At 40.6% G+C, this 18,843-nt stretch overlaps 1 protein-coding gene and 1 long non-coding RNA gene across 4 annotated transcripts; one reads left to right on the forward strand and one right to left on the reverse strand.

Annotated features, from left to right (window-relative positions):
* Nucleotides 1–827: 827 nt before the first annotated feature.
* LOC136692058 (uncharacterized) lies at nt 828–10,370 on the reverse strand. Of its 2 annotated transcripts, none has more exons than XR_010801918.1 (4): nt 10,191–10,370; nt 9,294–9,423; nt 4,147–4,276; nt 828–1,198 (listed from the first exon to the last, which is right to left on the reverse strand). It is a non-coding gene; the product is annotated as an uncharacterized lncRNA (long non-coding RNA). The 2 variants fall into 2 exon arrangements; XR_010801919.1 differs by having other exon boundaries at nt 10,234–10,367.
* LOC136692052 (zinc finger protein 300-like) lies at nt 10,314–17,598 on the forward strand. 2 transcript variants are annotated; one of them, XM_066665116.1, is made up of 3 exons: nt 10,314–10,510; nt 13,367–13,474; nt 13,506–17,598. In XM_066665116.1, the coding sequence occupies exons 1-3, from the start codon at nt 10,414–10,416 to the stop codon at nt 14,555–14,557; spliced, it is 1,257 nt and encodes a 418-aa protein (XP_066521213.1). In that variant the 5' UTR covers nt 10,314–10,413; the 3' UTR covers nt 14,558–17,598. The 2 variants fall into 2 exon arrangements, with proteins under 2 accessions (XP_066521213.1, XP_066521214.1); XM_066665117.1 differs by lacking the exon at nt 10,314–10,510 and adding an exon at nt 10,726–10,839 and having other exon boundaries at nt 13,367–17,598.
* The last annotated feature ends 1,245 nt before the right edge of the window (nt 17,599–18,843 follow it).

The following is an 18,843-nucleotide window of genomic DNA, read 5'->3' on the forward strand; positions in this document are numbered from 1 at the left end:
CCACTGATGTTCTGACACATTTGAAATATTTTCATTGTGCTTTTGTCATTAAATGAAGCTTTCAAAAAGTAAGTTTCTATTAAAAAATAATTGCAGTGCCACCTTGCTACTTTATAAAATATTGAGGAAAACCGACTAAGAAAAAAAAAGAGAACAAACTGAAAAACAATGAGTTAAAATAAATAAATAAATAAAAACAGCGCTATGAGACACAGCATCGTCCAGCAGAGAGCAGTAGAGATTGGCCTTTAACAACTACTCTACTCTAACCCTGTCCCAAATGTTTGAGCAACAGGGTGAATGTTGCTCCAACACAAGGAGAACGCACCAAAGTCCTCACAGTCAGTCCACCACAGCGGGGCTCAAACCCACAACCTCCAGGCCATAAGTATAGTTTTTACTGTGCTTATTACAGATGAGCAGGACGAGGCTTCTAAAGAAGTTACACATTTCAAAGTAAAATGGCTGAACCCTAGGGCAGCATGGTGTTACTGTATGAGTGATTCAGTGAGCAGGTCATGTCCTGTGATGGACTGTTTCTTGCCTTGTGCCCAGTGATTCTGGGTAGACTCCAGACCCACCTCAGACAACGAATGAACGAACACCTGGCTAAAACCCACACAGACATGGGAAGATCGCACCAAACTCCTCACAGACAGTGACCAGAGCTGGGGCTGATATCCACAATCCCAGGAACCTGGAGCTGTGTGACAGTGACACTACCTGCAGCATCAGTGCATCAAATACATGTTTTAAATAATTTATTTAAGTACATATAAATCACATGCTACTGTAAACGATCACTGGAAAACGAACACTTACATTGTATCTACATTCATTGTCCATTTTTTCAGTGCGACTGGCCATACCGCAGCACTTTGTAGTTCTAGTTATAGTACATATGTTGCGCTGCATACTTTATTACCCTACTTTCACCCCTTTCTTCAGCGCTCAGGACCCCCACAGAGCAGGTGTGATGTGGTGGTGGATCATTCTCAGCGCGGCAGTGACACTCTCTGTCCACTCTGTGAGACACTCCTCCCTCGTTGGTCCACCTTGTAGACGTAAAGTCAGAGACAGTAGCTCCTCTGTCGCTGCACAGTGTGTGTCGGTCGTCCTCTAGTCCTTCATCAGTGACACAGGACGCCGTCGGTTGGATGTTTTTGGTTGGTGGAGTATTCTCAGTGCAGCAGTGACGCTGAGCAAACAAGATTGTTTCTATTAATTTTACTCATTTGAGCTAATCTGCTGTTCCAGAACATTTTGCTCTGACACCTCCAGGCCACTAGGTGTCAATGTATCATAACTTCCATTACGCTAACATGCATCTGAGGTCAGCTCTACTGTTTCCATGTTTTTACAGTGAACGTTTTTGGCAGTTAATGACAATATGCTAAAAAAATACAAACTGACCCTTTAAATTAAATCACAAATATATTTGCTGGAATATCCTGATATATATTTTCCTCACTGGTCTACAGCCTCTGTTTTATCCCAAATGAAAACCTACACCCTGCTCGTCAAGGGAGATATACATGTATCATAATTAAATGTCTCTGGACTGCCCCCCTCTGACTCTGTGTTAAGGCAGAGTGCAGGGGCGGCCAGTCCCTTGGTGCCATCCATTTTCATTCCCTCGGGTCCTAGGCCAGTGGATACAGGGGCAAACAGCTGGCTGGCAGGATGCAAGTAAGTGACACAATGTGAGGCCAGGCATTAGCAGGTGCTGGCAAGACGTTTCATCATGAAGCTACATACATACTATGCCTAAACAGATAGGGTAAACAGTGTGTGAAATTGCAAGGCACTCCGAATGAAGGGATATGAATAACTGAAGGTCCCTTGGATGATATCATGGGATTTGTAGGGAACAGATGGACACTGCTTAGGGACCCTTTGGAACAAAATGCAGATTATGCACCATATTTTCACTTACCTGAAGCTAGTTACTATGGTAACAAGAACCTCTCTCTCTCAACCACTACTAGTTAATTAGAGGGCTGCTCATATGAACTTCCAGGCAGTTGTAGACAGTGGGGCTTTTGGAGTGTGAACTGGGGTCAAAGCTGAAGCAGCAGAGGGGAAGCTGTGTGCTGAAGAGTCGGCATGTGTTTTACTGAAGGTAAAGTGCTCTGCACGTTCTGATGAGGTTTTTTTTTGATGTAAGGATACATTTTTGAAAAATTGCAGCTGTTTTTGGCTGATTATTGGGGCAGGGCTGTTTTGACGTGGCCCTTTATCTGAGCTTTAGATTTAGTTGGCTTAGTTTTACTAGGACAGCAGTCAAGTGGACCTCAGATGGTCAAGGACGTAAGACCATGAGCACAAATACAAGCTGTTTGAGTTGTGTTCTATGGAAGGACATCCTTTCAGGTTGTTCCTATTGGCATTCTTATGCATCCTTGTTATTTGGGGCGGATCATGAACAACATCTGGGTACACTAACCATTCTTGTTGTTTGTGTTGTTGAATATCATAATGGAATCTGGTTGTTGGAAGATGCTTTCAAGCAAGAAACCCTGGAGTGCAGATTCCAAACACTCTCTTGTACAAAAATGGACTGTAGGGGATTGGTCTGTGCGAAAACTCTGGAATAAAGTCTAAAATAAAATTTAAAGAGCATTTTAAAAACAAAAGAGGGTCTGTAGGTTAAAAAATAAAATGACAAAAGAATTTAAAAATTGATTAAAGATTGATGAAGGAAACTGATTAAAAATTAAATAATTCATTAATTAATTCATCCATTGTCGGTAACTGCTTATCCAGTTCAGGGTCAAGAAAAAGAATCATTGAGGCAGTTTTACTATGTGACATGGACTATGGTGACGAAATATACAAATACACATTTAACAATTTAGTCGAACCATTTGACTCAGTCTATCCCTCCAACCAGGTTCATCACTGGGGACATTTATATCACTCCTAATGTATAGGAATAACCGCATAGGGCACTGACTTAAAGAAGCCCCCGAATAAATATGGCCAGATTTTTAAGGTGGAACCTGAAGTTCCAGCAGCAATTTATTGTGAGGTAATTTAAATATAATATAAGTTTTAAGGTGGTAGGATTTTTAAAGGTACATTATCAAATTAAAATTTATTTGTCACATACATAATTATACACAGTACAACTCACAATGAAATGCTTTGATGACTGTCCACAAACGTTAACAAAATTTAAAAGTTAAGGAAATAGGTGGTATTTATTTTAATGTGACAGTTACAATGAATTGGTCAGTAACTTAATGTGGAAACCTTAATAAAATGGCTGATGATTTCTATGTAGAATTTTTGAAATTTTTGGCTGTGAAAATATAGTGGGAGACTTTTTAAGGTGGCAGGGTATTTTATGTTGTCCATTTATTAGACATGGTCATTTATGTAAGAAGGATACCTAAATAAAATGGATGTTTTTTTTTAAAAAAAGGTGGCCTTCAAAATATAATGGGAGACATGTTTTTTTTTTTTTAAAGTGTCAAATTCTATGAAGTGGTCATTCACTTAAGGTGGAAGTTTAAAAACCACTAAAGCTCAGCTCACTGGTGTCAAACATTTTATTTTCTAACCACATCCACACTACCTGTGTTTTTGCTATAAATGTTTTTATTATTCTGTATTATTTTAGTTAAGTTACATTATTCATTTTTCATCTAATTCATTTTAGTTTCCATTTTGATGTTTTTATTTTATATTTTGTTTTAAAATGTAACTCTGACCTAGCTTTAACATTGATTCTTAAAAGCTGATTATATTCTCATTTTTAACTTATTATATTTTTAACTCCAAAAATTATGATTTTGTTATTTTTTTAAGAATACTATTCATTTTTTACCCATTTAATTATAAAGTCTCTCTTACTAATCAAATTGAAATTGTTTAATTTTATTAAACCTTGATTGTTTTCCTTTTACTGTATCTAGTCAATTTGGTTATGTACTTGATTTTAGTTGATTAAATATTTTTATATTTTCTTTTTACAGTCTGTCCATTGTCAGTGATCTTCTTCATTGAAAATGAATGTCACCCTCAGTATATTTTCTAAGAGAAAATAAAGATTTATTTATTTATTGATTTATCTATTATTTTAGTTTCAAGTTTTTTTTTTTAACTAAGAAATACAGAGTTCACAGAATCACCGCTTCTTACCAGTGCTGCCAATCGGCTCCAGGGTCATGGGGTTCTGGTTTAAATCCTTACCATGGGTCGCTGCAGACTTTAATGTTTGCATAGATTTTTCCTTCCACAATCCAAAAACACAGGTTGGAAGGAGAATTGGCTGGGACCGCATATGTGGAGTCCATGAGTCATAAGAAACCACACACACACACACAAAAGAAAAGTTAGGAATCAAGTTCCTAGAACCTAATCTTGAACAATCCACTTTAGGGTCAACATTATATTTGATTCCTCATAGAATCTACAACAATAATCCTCAGAGTATCCAGGAAAATCTCCCCTACTGAGAAAAAGACTGAGAAGATTAGGATGAAAATCATGTAGCTTAGAGCAGAGGTTCTTAAACTGAGGTCGCAAAAAAGGTGAAATGATTTTCTGTCTGAATAAACACACGGCTCTTCTGTCCAAAAGCTCCAAGCTCAAATCTTGGAAAACACGTAAAAAAACGTTAAATGCTATTGATAGCCAAAAATACTCGTACTCAGGTGGCCATGCATAAAACTGCTGAGAAAGTAAAATAAAACCTATAGTAAAAGTATGTTTGTGTGTGTGTGTGTAAAAATGTGTGTAGTCGAACTGGTGTTTGTGTTCGTGTAAAGTTCCTCAGTCCTGAAGGTGAAGCTCCTGAGGAAAGCAGTCTGTACGCAGGCGGGAAGTTCTGGGCATGCGCAGTCCCAACCGGGCAGAGAAGGCGAGACCGAGACTTACAAGATATAAACCTGTGTATTCATGCGGTCCATTTTCTTCTGCTTTTAAGGTTAGAAACATTGGGTTTCTGTGGTGTATTGTCACTGTACTTACCGTAATGCTGTGTAATCCGGTTCGTTTATATAGTATCCTGTTAAAATGTGCTGAATAGAGGTGGATATAACTTGGGAACACTGGGGAATGTAGTTGCTAACAGGTAGCGCCGTTGCTGTGGACGCGGAGTCTCGAGGCACATCACAATAATAAACAATAATAATCTGTTAGAGTAAAGGACAAGGGGACTATATTCTCTTATGAATATCTCTAGCCTAAATAATAACGTTGACATTCCTTTTACAACTGAATTTACACTATGTAGAAATACTACTGTTTTCATTACTGTTGGGGATATATGAATAAAGTTCCTTCCGTTGTGTAAATAACCCCAGATGCATTTTCTTTACCCTGAGCAGAGAGAGATAAACCTAGCACACAGGACCAATACAATTAAGTTTTCTGGTTTTTATTTATTTATTTATTAAACCATTTATAGTGTCTTTGTAAACACATTCGACCGGTTTCAATGCAAACAGAGTGGAGAGTAGCAAGCGGTGAGAATACTTTGATTAAAATCATGAACAGTTATGACACCTGGAGAGCAGGTATGATTTTGGTGGTGCAGGAATACTGAGATGTTGGTGGTGGTGTGTTAGTGTGTGTTGTGCTGGTGTAGAGTGGATCAGACACAGCAGTGCTGCTGGAGTTTTTAAAACCTGTGTCCACTCTCTGTCCACTTTGTTAGACATTCCTACTCAGCTCATCTGTCGCTGCACAGTGTGTGTCGGTCGTCCCCTAGTCCTTCATCAGTGACACAGGACGCTGTCGGCTGGATATTTTGGGTTGGTGGTGCACTTTAAAATCTCTAGACGCCCTGTGGTGTCTGATCTACTCATATCAGCACAACAGGCACTAACACCACCATCGCATAACTGACATTCCCCAGACAAATTGTACCTACTCTCTGGTGGTCCTCAGGGTGAATGTAATCACTAATAAGAGGAGTCGTCAGAGAATGTCACAGGAATTTTCTAGTTTGATCACAGACCAGAATACATATTTCAGATCCCTCTTTTGGCTGCATTGGTTACTTGAAACACAGTAATGTCAAATTGGTATTTGCAACATACTACTAATTTTTGTTGAATTTTACATTGATTTTTACGATGATATCCTTGTTTATTTCCAGAAAGTAAAACATCTCTTCGCAAGACAGTTCTACTTGGCTTCCACAAATAGGCGTACATCAAGAAACATCACAGAGAGGAATGTATCACAATGTTGAAATCAGGAGGGATTAAATGTGAGGATACACCATGTGGAAACTGCAGTTCTCAGGAAACATCCTCAGCTAGTCTTTGCACTGACACATCTGGCACACATACAGCGAAAAGTAAAGACAAATCAAAGACTGCTACCAAATATGACTGCTCAGATCGTGGGACGTGCTTTACTCCTGACGTTTCTCTCAGAAGGCACCAGCACATTCACAAAAGGGAGAAACTCCATCAGTGCTCAGTGTGTGGGCTGAGTTTTAATCGAGAGGGTCAACTCCAAAAACACCAGCGCAGTCACACAGGAGAGAAACCATTTCAGTGTTTAGAGTGTGGAAAGGGTTTTAATCGAAAGACTTGTCTCAAAGTTCACCAGAGAATTCACACAGGAGAGAAACCCTATCGGTGCCTAGAGTGTGGGACTGGTTTTAGTCAAAAGATTAATCTCCAGGCACATGAGCGAATTCACACAGGAGAGAAACCGTACCAGTGCTCAGTGTGTTTGAAGAGTTTTACCGACCTCGGAAATGTCAAAAGACACCAGCGCATTCACACAGGAGAGAAACCGTATCAGTGCTCCGTGTGTGAAAAGAGCTTTAATCAACAGATTTCTCTGGAATCCCACAAGCGAATTCACACAGGAGAGAAACCGTATCAATGCTCAGTCTGTGGGAGGTGTTTTGCTGACCTCGGAAATGTCAAAAGTCATTTGCACATTCACACAGGAGAGAAACCGTATCAGTGGTCAGAGTGTGTGAAGAACTGTAATTAAATGATTCTTTCAAATACACCAGCGCATTCACACAGGATAGAATCTGTACTAATCAGAGGCGATTGCTCTAAGACTGCAAGGGAAGCTCAGCTTCCCCTAAAATGTCAAAAAATAAGTGATCAAATATATACTGTTGTGTGTACATGTCATTGAGTAAATATGCACTACAACACGCTCAACTTTTGTTCAGAATCAGCTTCTTATCACTGGTAAAGACGCGGCTTCCCTCTCAATCATTCTCACAGTGATTTAAACAGTGAGGATGCTGAGCGTCCACAGAGTTCAATAGCAAAGCAGCGAAGTGCAGCGAAACGAGACGAGTCATTGGATAAATGCTGGGCTTTTTTTCCGCCCATCGGACGCTCAGCGTCTCTGGGGGTCTATGGGGCAGTGGGCTGGCCTCGGCTGGCCCGGACGCTCAGCTTCTGCATGATGATTGGATGATCTGTCTGAGGTTGAATCCCTTTTTGATTGACAGTGAAATGAGCAAATCAGCGATCCTTAGGTGTAAAGATATGTGGGAGCATTAAATTTTCATTCTGTTCTGAGTTGAACCGGAGACTTTCTTAAACCTCTTAGCGGCATTTTGTCTTGTTAAAAACGACTAGCGACCAATCGAGCTTCTATTTCTGGTGGAGTTTTTTGTAGCTGCTTGTGTTTGGAGACTGACTTCACTCTTTCTGACTTCTATCGTAGTTTCTGTCCAGCGGGTGCTGCTGAGCCCCTCCACCGTCACAGATCACTCACAGGCGGACACACTTCACATGGGCCAAGGCCGTTTAAACAGCCTAGCTCTGCTGGCCATGGAGAGGACACTAGTCAAGTGCCTGGAAAAGACGCCTTGTTGGTACGACAGGGTCACAGAGCATTTTCTTGAAAAGGAACGGAGGGTAGAATTTACATATAAATAAACCGACACATTTTATGATGTAGGCCGAAATTGAGCTTCCCCTGCTTGAAAGACCGGCATCCGCCACTGGTACTAATGTCATGAATGTGGACTGGCTTCTCTGACGTCAAGTGTCAATAAAACCCCCCAGCTCATTCACACAGGTGTGAAACTGTTGGTGAGAATAGATTTAATCGTAAAACTTAACTTCCGCCACACCAACACATGAGAAACCAACGAGAGAAACCTCAGTGCTCAGAATATGGGAGGAACTGCACGTAGTGTAAAAAACGGAGCACCCGAAGGAAACCCACACAGACACAGGGAGAACACACCACACTCCTCACAGACAGTCACCCGGAGAAAATCCATGCGGAAACAGGGACAACACACCACACTACTCACAGACAGTCACCCGGAGGAAACACACACACAGACACAGGGAGAAGACACCACACTCCTCACAGACAGTCACCCGGAGGAAACACACACACAGACACAGGGAGAAGACACCACACTCCTCACAGACAGTCACCTGAATCGGGACTCGAACCCACAACCTCTAGGACCCTGGAGCTGTGACAGAGACACTACAGCCCTAACAATACTTATATTTCTGTATAAAAAAATTATTGAGGAAACATCCCTGTATGTAACGGGAGTCCAGTCACAGACTTGTACAATGAGCAAACCAGACACTCTTTAATAATCCAAAGATTTTGCCTATTTTGATAATTGGACCATCAGATTTTTCCAATTAAATGCTGCTTTCAATCACCCTTTGGGTTACTTTGCCTTGTGAAGCCTTGATGCTTCACCTCTGGCCTAGATTTGAATTTTTGAGGTTTTCTTCAGATTGGAGTTACCAGTTTCAACAGTTAAGTTGATTATATGTCTTTGTTTCAGAATCAGAATCACATTATTTCACCAAGGTATTTGTGTTGTATGATACGACACGTAACATACAAAACAAGCCAGACAGGCACAGAGACTGCTAACAAGTATCAAACTTGGGGAATTACAGTTTAAAGTGCAAGGCGGCATGGTGGCTTAGTGGTTAGCACGTTCGCCTACCAGCGCTGGGATCTTGGGTTCTCCGCGTGTCTGCGTGGGTTTCCTCCCACAGTCCAAATACATGGAGGGTAGGTGAATTGGCTTCTCTAATAACTGTCCTGGTGTGTGAGTGAATGAGTGTGTATGTGAATGAATGTCTGTCTGTATGTGTGAGTGAATGTCTGTGTGCCCTGGGTGAAATCCTAGTGCCCGATGCAGTCCTCCAGGTGGATGGTCGTTCCTGGTCAAGAGTAAGCTGTGCGCGTTTGGCTGCCGCTTCTTAACAGTGTGTGTGGGTTGAGTGTTCTGAGCGTTCTGAGCAGTGTGGATTGTAAAACATCCTTGGGTATCTAGAAAGTTGCTATAAAAATGTAAAGATACATACATACAAGGTGTCCACTGTTGTTGATGAGTGCTGGTTTTGAAGGCCCTGAGTCTTCTGCATGAGGGAAGTGGCTGGAAGAGGTGATGTCCAGGGTGAGAGGGGTCAGCCGTTGGGAATATAAATAAATCACCTGTATGGTATTAAGGTAAAGAATTTCTGGGTAATTATTCACTGCCTTAGTTTAGACACTATCCTGTTGATTTAACAAACACAAGTTAATAAATGGTTACCACAAAACATTTGTATTATGCTTTTGAAGAACATACTTTCTGAAATAATACAATTCTGGGAAATTAATTTTTTTACAGTATAGTCTACACCTTTAAATATGGTAAGAGCATAATGTTTTGATGATGTTATCACAAACATATTAGGAATGTTAACTTTACAATGGTTTTAAAGCATGTTATCATACTCAGAAATGACATTCTGGGAACATTAAATAATCTTCCAGGTGAACATCTTTTTGATGATGCAAAAGCATAGTGTTCTGCCAATATTCTCACCAAACATTTTAAGGAACTTTATATTTCTTTTAAGAGTAACATTTTGGGAACTGAAAACGGTTTACAGTTTAAACATATTTCCAGAAACTTGGCTCAATTGACCAAACTCTAAACACAAACCCAAGAGTTTATTACTTTCACAAAGCCACAAATCTCTGGCAAAATGAAACACAGCCCTGAGAACAGTGTTCTCTCCTCAAACCCTGACTCCTTTTACTAAAACCCTACACACAGCTGTTATACTCATCTCTTACAGAGCATTAAACATACACTGACACATAATAAATTTAAAAACACGGTGCTTATTAATAAAAACTTCCCACTAGAAACACTAATGAACGTTTTTGGGCATATTATAAAATATGTATTTTCTTTTTTTTATGTGCCTTACCTTTCAGGCCCACCGTAAGTATTCTTAGCATATAAACACAAACCTTGTCTGCATTAAATAAGGCCACTCTGAGGTGTGTAAATGTGCGAGGAATAGACAGAAGGTCGAACTGGTGTTTGTGTTCGTGTAAAGTTCCTCAGTCCTGAAGGTGGAGCTCCTGTGGAAAGCAGTCTCTCCGATACTAAGCTACAACAGCGTTGTACGCAGGCGGGAAGTTCTGCACATGCGCAGTCCCTATCGGCAGAGAAGGCGAGTCCGGGAGCTAGCTACAAATCCTAAATCTATGTGTTCCCGCGGTCCGTTTTTCTTTAGATTGAAAGGTTAGTAGCATTGGGTTCCTGTGGTGTATTTTCACTGTACTTACCGTTATGTTTGTATATTATCGTGTTTAAATGTGATAAATGTGGGTAAAAATAACTCGAGGACACTGGGGAATGTAGTTGCTAACACGTAGCGCCGTTGCTGTGGACACGGAGTCTCAAGGAGTGAAAGGACAAGGGGACGTTGTTCCCTTTTGAATATCTCTCCCTTAATGATGATGTTTATATTTCTTTTAGAACTGAATTCACATTGTTCGGAAACACTAGCTACTCTTTTCATTGCTGTTGGGGATATCAGAACAGCCACGATCTTAAAGGGAACATTTAAGGTATCTACGATTGTGAGGAAACCCTGTTCTCTCTGGTTTGTTTACATTCAGAAGATCCTCGACTTTTAAGTGGAAGAGTGTTTGATTAAGAAAACGGCTGTGTCTGAAACGAGCGGAATGCTGTCTATTCAGAGGGAGGTGTCATATCCGAAATGAATGCTTGTATAAACACTGCCTTCTTTATTATCCAGTGTCTCCAAAGTTAAGATGTAGGTGTACATTTGTGCTGGTAACGTGCTGAAATATATTTTTGCCTTTTAAAGCCTGGCTCAAATGAGATTCAGTGACAAATACCTTAATTAAAAACACTTCCTTCTAAGGAAGTGACATGAGAGCAAGGCATGGAGGTGGCTGTTGCCTTCTGTTTCAGACACAGCCAACGACTGTTTGCACATGGCTGACGTTTAACTGGTCTGTAAGTTTATACTCACTGTTTGAATTACCACAGAAACTCATTTGTAACTCAAACTGTTTAGTTTTGTAGCACTTTAGCTCTGTGTTTACATTCATGCAGTCGAATTTGGAGACACTGTGTCTGATCCAGTCATACCAGCACAACACACACTAACATACCACCACCACATAATTGTTATCCCCGTTTGAAATTGTACCTGCTCTCTGGTGGTCCTCTGGGTGAATGCAGAGCAACAGATCTAGAATTACAAATTGCACTTATTTTTCTTAGGACTGACCTACAGAGAGACCTCTGAGAGCTGGGTAGTGTACATAAATATAATGTTAACGTAAAATAGTGTTTATATTTGTGTGTTTTGTGCATATATATATATATATACACACACACAGGGGTTGGACAATGAAACTGAAACAGTTTATTAGTATGGTGTAGGGCCTCCTTTTGCGGCCAATACAGCGTCAGTTCGTCTTGGGAGTGACATATACAAGTCCTGCACAGTGGTCAGAGGGCTTTTAAGCCATTCTTCTTGCAGGATAGTGGCCAGGTCACTATTGATGCTGGTGGAGGAAAACGTTTCCTGACTCGCTCCTCCAAAACACCCCAAAGTGGCTCAATAATATTTAGATCTGGTGGCACACTTTTTTTTTTACTGATGAGCTCACTATGGAAAATCAATTTGCCTTGTGAGCAGTCATATTCTGTTTTAATCCTCAACTGCTTTGTGACACCATCATATTGTAAAAAGTGCTATACAAATACATTTGATTTGACTGTACAACTGTTGTACTGGGTGCCCCAAAATTAACAAAACAGAAAAGAAATGAACACCATTATTTAAAAAAAATGCTGATCCAATTCTACACACAGCCTATGGGGAAAAGGGGAACAATGACGTAACAGGTTTTGCTCTTTGTTTTCTTCAACACTGATAGTCACAGTCCAGTCATATCGTGATCACATCCGGTTTTCTACACTCGCTGCCAGTTCTCATAGCTCCACTGATCATACAGGTCACTCTGTAATTCTACAATTTCAGACTGTAGTACAGTTGTTGCTCTGCATACTTTAACCCCCTTTCACCCTTTTCTTCAAGGGTCAGCACCTACACAGAGCAGGTGTGATGTGGGTGGTGGATCAATTGGACCACTGCAGTGACACTGATGTGGTGGAGGAGTGGTGTGTTTGTGCTGTGCTGGTATGAGTGGATCAGACACAGAAGTGCTGCTGGAGTTTTTAATTACTGTGTCAACACACCATCCACTCCTGTTAGACACTCCTTCCTTGTAGATGTTGCCGCACCATTTGTGTTTGTCATCCTCTAGTCCTTCATCGGTGGACATGACACTTTTGGCTGGATGGAGTAGCTGTGGGGCAATAGGCATCCATGATCTAACAGAGTTTGCTCATCCCTTATATATTGTTTAAAATCAGATCACAATTTTTATATGGGTGTTTCATATATATATTTTTTTTTCTGTCTCCTTGCTTTTGGGACACCCTGTATTTTAAACTGAGAGCTCGTCAGTTCTGACAGACACAAATTAGCCATATGTTAGAAATATTCCCAGCCTGTGACAGGACCATGCGGATTACAAAAATGTAATTAATTCATTCATTTTTGGCATCCTCTTCAATCCATCCATGATTGCATTGGGTTTGGATCCTCTCTTGAAGCACTGGGTGCAAGCCAGAAAATCACACTGAATAGGGGGCCATTAGAGCACAAGGCATCACACTCAAACTTTCAGACATTTACATAAACATTCAACCTACCATGACATGGAGAAAACAGAACTCCAGTCTATTTCACTTTTTTTCCAGAGCAAAAACTGATAAAAATCGCAATTAAAAATTGAAAAATTCCATGGCGCTGACAGGCTGAGGCAATGCTGGAGGCTGACGTAAGTAAACAACAGACGCTTGCAGTGAGTGGGAACAATTATGAGAACAGTCGTCAGTGAGATCGCTGCTGATGTAAACAGCTGCCTACAGAGTCACTGCCTGCTTAGGCAGCTCATTAGGCTTTGGGACAGACCCATAATCTAATGCCTTGGTTTCTATGTTTTGTTGAAATTTACATTGATTTTTATGATGATATACTTGTTTTTCCAGAAAGTAAAACATCTCTTCGCAAGACTTCTCCTAGTGTCCAAGACAGTTCTACTTGGCTTCCACAAATAGGCGTACATCAAGAAACATCACAGAGAGGAATGTATCACAATGTTGAAATCAGGAGGGATTAAATGTGAGGATACGCCATGTGGAAACTGCAGTTCTCAGGAAACATCCTCAGCTAGTCTTTGCACTGACACATCTGGCACACATACAGCGAAAAGTAAAGACAAATCAAAGACTGCTACCAAATATGACTGCTCAGATCGTGGGACGTGCTTTACTCCTGACGTTTCTCTCAGAAGGCACCAGCACATTCACAAAAGGGAGAAACTCCATCAGTGCTCAGTGTGTGGGCTGAGTTTTAATCGAGAGGGTCAACTCCAAAAACACCAGCGCAGTCACACAGGAGAGAAACCATTTCAGTGTTTAGAGTGTGGAAAGGGTTTTAATCGAAAGACTTGTCTCAAAATTCACCAGAGAATTCACACAGGAGAGAAACCCTATCAGTGCCTAGAGTGTGGGACTGGTTTTAGTCAAAAGACTTGTCTGAAAATACACCAACGCATTCACACAGGAGAGAAACTGCATCAGTGCTTAGAGTGTGGGAAGAGTTTTAGTCAAAAGATTCATCTCCAGGCACACGAGCGAATTCACACAGGAGAGAAACCGTACCAATGCTCAGTGTGTGGAAGGTGTTTTGCTGACCTTGGAAATGTCAAAAGACACCAGCGTATACACACAGGAGAGAAACCGTATCGGTGCTCAGAGTGTGGGAAGAGCTTTAATCAACAGGTTTCTCTGGAAACCCACCAGCGCATTCACACAGGAGAGAAACCCTATCAGTGCTCCGAGTGTGGGAAGAGTTTTACCGACCTCAGAAATGTCAAAAAACATCTGCGCATTCACACAGGAGAGAAACCGTATCAGTGCTCAGAGTGTGGGAAGAGTTTTAATCAACAGATCTCTCTAGAAACACATCAGCGAATACACACAGGGGAGAAACCGTATCAGTGCTCAGAGTGTGGAAGGAGTTTTAATCAAAAGAATCATCTCCAAACCCACCAGCGCATTCACACAGGAGAGAAACCGTATCAGTGCTTGGAGTGTGGGAAGAGTTTTACTCGAAAGACTAATTTCCAAACTCACCAGCACATTCACACAGAAGAAGAACCTGTATTAATATTGTGAATATTGGATGGTTTTTCTAATCTTAAGTGTCAATAAAAAACAGCCCATTTACACAGACGTGAAACTATCAGTGGAGAAAAACCGAATCGTAAAATTCCTCTTCAGGAGAGACACGTCTGCTCTGAACAAAGGATGAATTGTAACCAGCAGATTGCTCTTGAAACATAGAGAAAAGAGGAGACCTGAGTACAATGTGCTGAAATTTTGGATCAGTTGGGAAACATTGATATAAATGCATTAAAATGGACCGAAATGGGGCCTATTCACACTTGGCATTAAAGGGAATGTCCATGATTGTGTTGAAATTCTGTCTCTATGGTTTATGTTCAGAAGCGCTGCGTTTTTGACTGTTGTTCGTACACGGCTGAAGATGAACTTGTCCGTAAATTTTTATTCATTATTTGAATGATCACAAAAACTCACTTGTAACTTGAGTTGTTAAGTTTTGTAGCACTTTGGATCTGTGTTTACTTTCATGCAGCAGCGGTGTCCCGAATTTGGAATAATTTCCACCTATAATCAAACAGCAAGAATAAGTCAATATCACCCATGTATGAAGCAGGAGCAATATCCTCAACTGAGTTCATACTTTTAAACCTTTGCAGTCCTCTGTCTCGTCTAAAAATCTCCAGTTGCCTTTTCTCTGCTTTGAGATGAGAGAGAAAGCTTGATTCTTTATTAATTTTTTTAGCCATTTATTGACACGGGGACTTCATAAACACATTAGACTGGTTTCAAGCATGTTAATCTCAGCCACAGAAGCTCTGCCCACAAGTCTGATACTTGCAGACTGTCACTAACCCGGCCTCACTGCCAGGATTCTGCCAGTTGCATTCCGATAGGCTCTCTGTAAATCCACATATACACACTTATGTATCTTTTTGTGCTGGCTCTGGTATTGGTCCAAAGTGAATCGCCTTTTAATGGTGTTTAGTCCTTTTGCGTGTCAGTCAATTTTTTTTTTTTCCTGTTGGCAGTTCTTGGCCGCAATAAATGGCAAAAGAAACCAGATTCTCCATAGAGAGTCTGGCAATAGATTACAAGCATGTTTGTTTTTAATTAAAATTGTGAACCTAACATGTAGAGTTCTTTTAAATCTGGATAGTATTTGGATATGCTTTGACTGGATTCTGTTTACACTTCTCATTAAAATATGTCTCCAGTCTGAGCAGATGAGATCAGATGTTTACTCCTGTGGAAAAGCTCATGTCGACTAATCCATAGCTCATTTATCATAAACACACAACCCAAACAAAAACAGATTTTTAATATTCAAGTTTGCCACTACACCAAGTGCATTAAATGTTATACAGGGAAGCTTTTAGCTGAGTATAAGTAGTTATATTATCCAACATACAGTGCATTATTTTGGGTGCAGAGCCTGCTGTTTTATGATATAATGTTTTAATATACATGCTTTATGTGGAATTGTCTGTGTACTTGTCGACTGCAGTCAATCAGATACAGCATTTTTGTTGTCAGACATTTATTAAGCCAAATGCCGTCAGGATTTACCTATCAGTACTTGTCAGCAGCGTTAAACCATAATCTAACCATGTGTTTGGTAAACATTGTATTAATTGTCAATTAATTGCAATAAGGTCTGAAGTGAAAGAATCATATTGGGTGAAGAGATCTAAGACTGTCATCCTCATTGCGTTACTGTATTTAACTTATGTTCAGAAAAAATGTCATAATTATGTTAAAACACATTTGCTGCCATTGTTCACTATTATGTCCTATGTTTAATACACAGACCAGTCTGCTTATTCAGGACTCCTATACCTGTCAAACACTCTAAGAATAATGTTAACTAACTATTCTTAATCTATTGTTTCCTAATGTGATTTTTACGTATAAATAAATATTTTTGATTCTAAGTGAGTCAACTTTGATGGAGAAATGAAATGTAATTTCTCCAAAACAAGGTGCTAACATAAGTTCTATCTAAAATCAGAGTTCTACGTTCCCCAGTGTTTCACCACTGACGTTTTGCTCTTGGTGCCTCCACATGATACTGCAGCACTTAATGATGGACAACTAACTCTAGTTGCTGATTGGCTCAATAAAAGTGATGACCAATGAGACCTGCATTCAGTGTCCGAATACAGTACGATTTCGTATTTTAAGGGAGCGTTGGCAGCTCTACTCCGCACTGTTCATCACTGGCAACCATTAACACTCATCGTTCCCAGATGTATATAAAATGTTTTGGCCCTCACTCGCAGGAAACACATTGGTTTATTTTCATTTACGAAACACTGATCACATGCCAGTGTATATTATTTCAGTGAAGTCTATAAATAATGTTAATTATGTCTTAAGCTGGATACCAAGAGTTTTTATTAAATTGTGTAAATCTGCCTTTAGTCAGTCAGTGAACTGAAATTCACATCAGGAAACACCAAAGCTCAGCTCAATGGGGTCACTCCACTGTCCCTAAGCTTTGATTTATTTATATATTTTTTTATTTGAATCTCATTTATTTTATTTTCCTCTTTTAATGTTTTAATAGAGTAATTATATGTATATACATTAATCATATATAATTATATATATATATTTTTGTCATTGTGATATATTAATTTCTATTTGTTGTATGCTTCATGGCTGACAGAGTGGTGCAGCAGGTAGTGTCGCATTCACAAGGCTCCAGGGACCTGGAGGTTGTGGGTTCCCGTTGTGACGATCAGTGAGGAGTGTGGTGTGTTCTCCCTGTGTCTGCATGGGTTTCCTCCGGGTGATTGTCTGTGAGGAGTGTGGTGTGTTCTCCCGGTGTCTGCGTCGGTTTCCTCCCACAGTCCAAAAACACATGTTGGTAGGTGGATTGGCGACTCAAAAGTGGCCGTAGGTGCGATTGTGTGAGTGAATGTGTGTCTGTGTTGCCCCGGGAAGGACTGGCGCCCCCTCCAGGGTGTATTCCTGCCTTGCGCCCAATGATTCCAGGTAGGCTCTGGACCCACCATGACCCTGAACTGGACAAGCGGTTACAGATAATGAATGTTTATTTATATATTGTTTTTTGAATAAATATTTGTTTACATCGCATTTTTTCTGTATATGGCTGGCTGTTTATTCTTAAGCCAAAAAAGGAGAGAGAACTAATGGAGAGTCAGGTACAACTGTCAAAAACATTCACATCAGCGTCCCATGAAAGTCTGGACCGGCTCCGTGTGCAGGTGGTGCCTCTTCTTCATGCTCTGGGTCCAACTCAGGGTTTGAACATAGAGGGTTGGACAGTACCTCTGTTTTCTGCCATTTTCACATGTGGTAAACGCTCAGCGTAAACATGGGGTGGGTGAGGCGTGGCCAGCAACAGATTATTTGCATAAAAATGACAGAGCCCTTAAACGGCTCGTTCTGAAAAGGGACTGAAACTGATAGGAACAGAGCTGGTGAGATCTCTTTATTTGAAAAGTTAAGTGAAAAGGCTTTATTTATTTATGTAAGCAATAAAACCATGAGCCTGATCTGAACCTGCTCCCTGTTTCAGGGCTGGTTCTACAGCTGTAGTGGCTCTGACTCTGCTGTGGATGAGGAGAAATCAGAACAGCACTTGATCTGCCATCAACAGCATTAACATAACTGAACGGGTAATGGCTGGCCATGATAGCAACCCATCATAGCCACAGACAACTCTAATCCATGTGTTGCCAGATTTTAAATTCCACCTTAAATGGTGCAGCAGGTAAATCCTGGTGCCTTGGTGCTGTAGCCTGACCAACACCCCCAGAATCATAACTATACATTGCGTCTATGCAGACCGCAACAAATGTGACTGGCCTGTAGTCGGATGGACACTGTTTATGTTGAACCGGAGTGGTACAGGAACATTAACTCCCCTCCTCCACACACAGAAGGCAGACAGCAGCAGGTTTGTGGGCTTCAGGGAGGAATAACAATGTTGAACAAATGAAAAACGCAGGAAAAAATAACTCCACGAGAAGCAGGACCACGTGGGAAATATCTGCCTGCTTTGTATTAGTTACTTTCCTGGCACCTCATGTAAACTATGTTGTCACAATCAACGCCCTACTCCTTAAATAGTGCACTTTAAAGATTAATAAAAGTAATTCTACTACACCACTACATAGGACTGATTTTTGAGATGCAGCCCTAGTGGTGTAGTTGTGCAATTGTAGAGCGACACAGACACTTAACGCAGAAGTATAAACACTCGCAAGGGCGTAGGGCTCAGCGCTGAATCAACACAGAAGCCATAAGGGGAGTTACTCGTCTGCTTTTCAGATTTTTGACCGAGTCCTTAAATGACACCAGGTTGTTCC

This window comes from Hoplias malabaricus, chromosome 3, assembly GCF_029633855.1.
Source record: "Hoplias malabaricus isolate fHopMal1 chromosome 3, fHopMal1.hap1, whole genome shotgun sequence".
Lineage (NCBI taxonomy): Eukaryota > Metazoa > Chordata > Actinopteri > Characiformes > Erythrinidae > Hoplias > Hoplias malabaricus.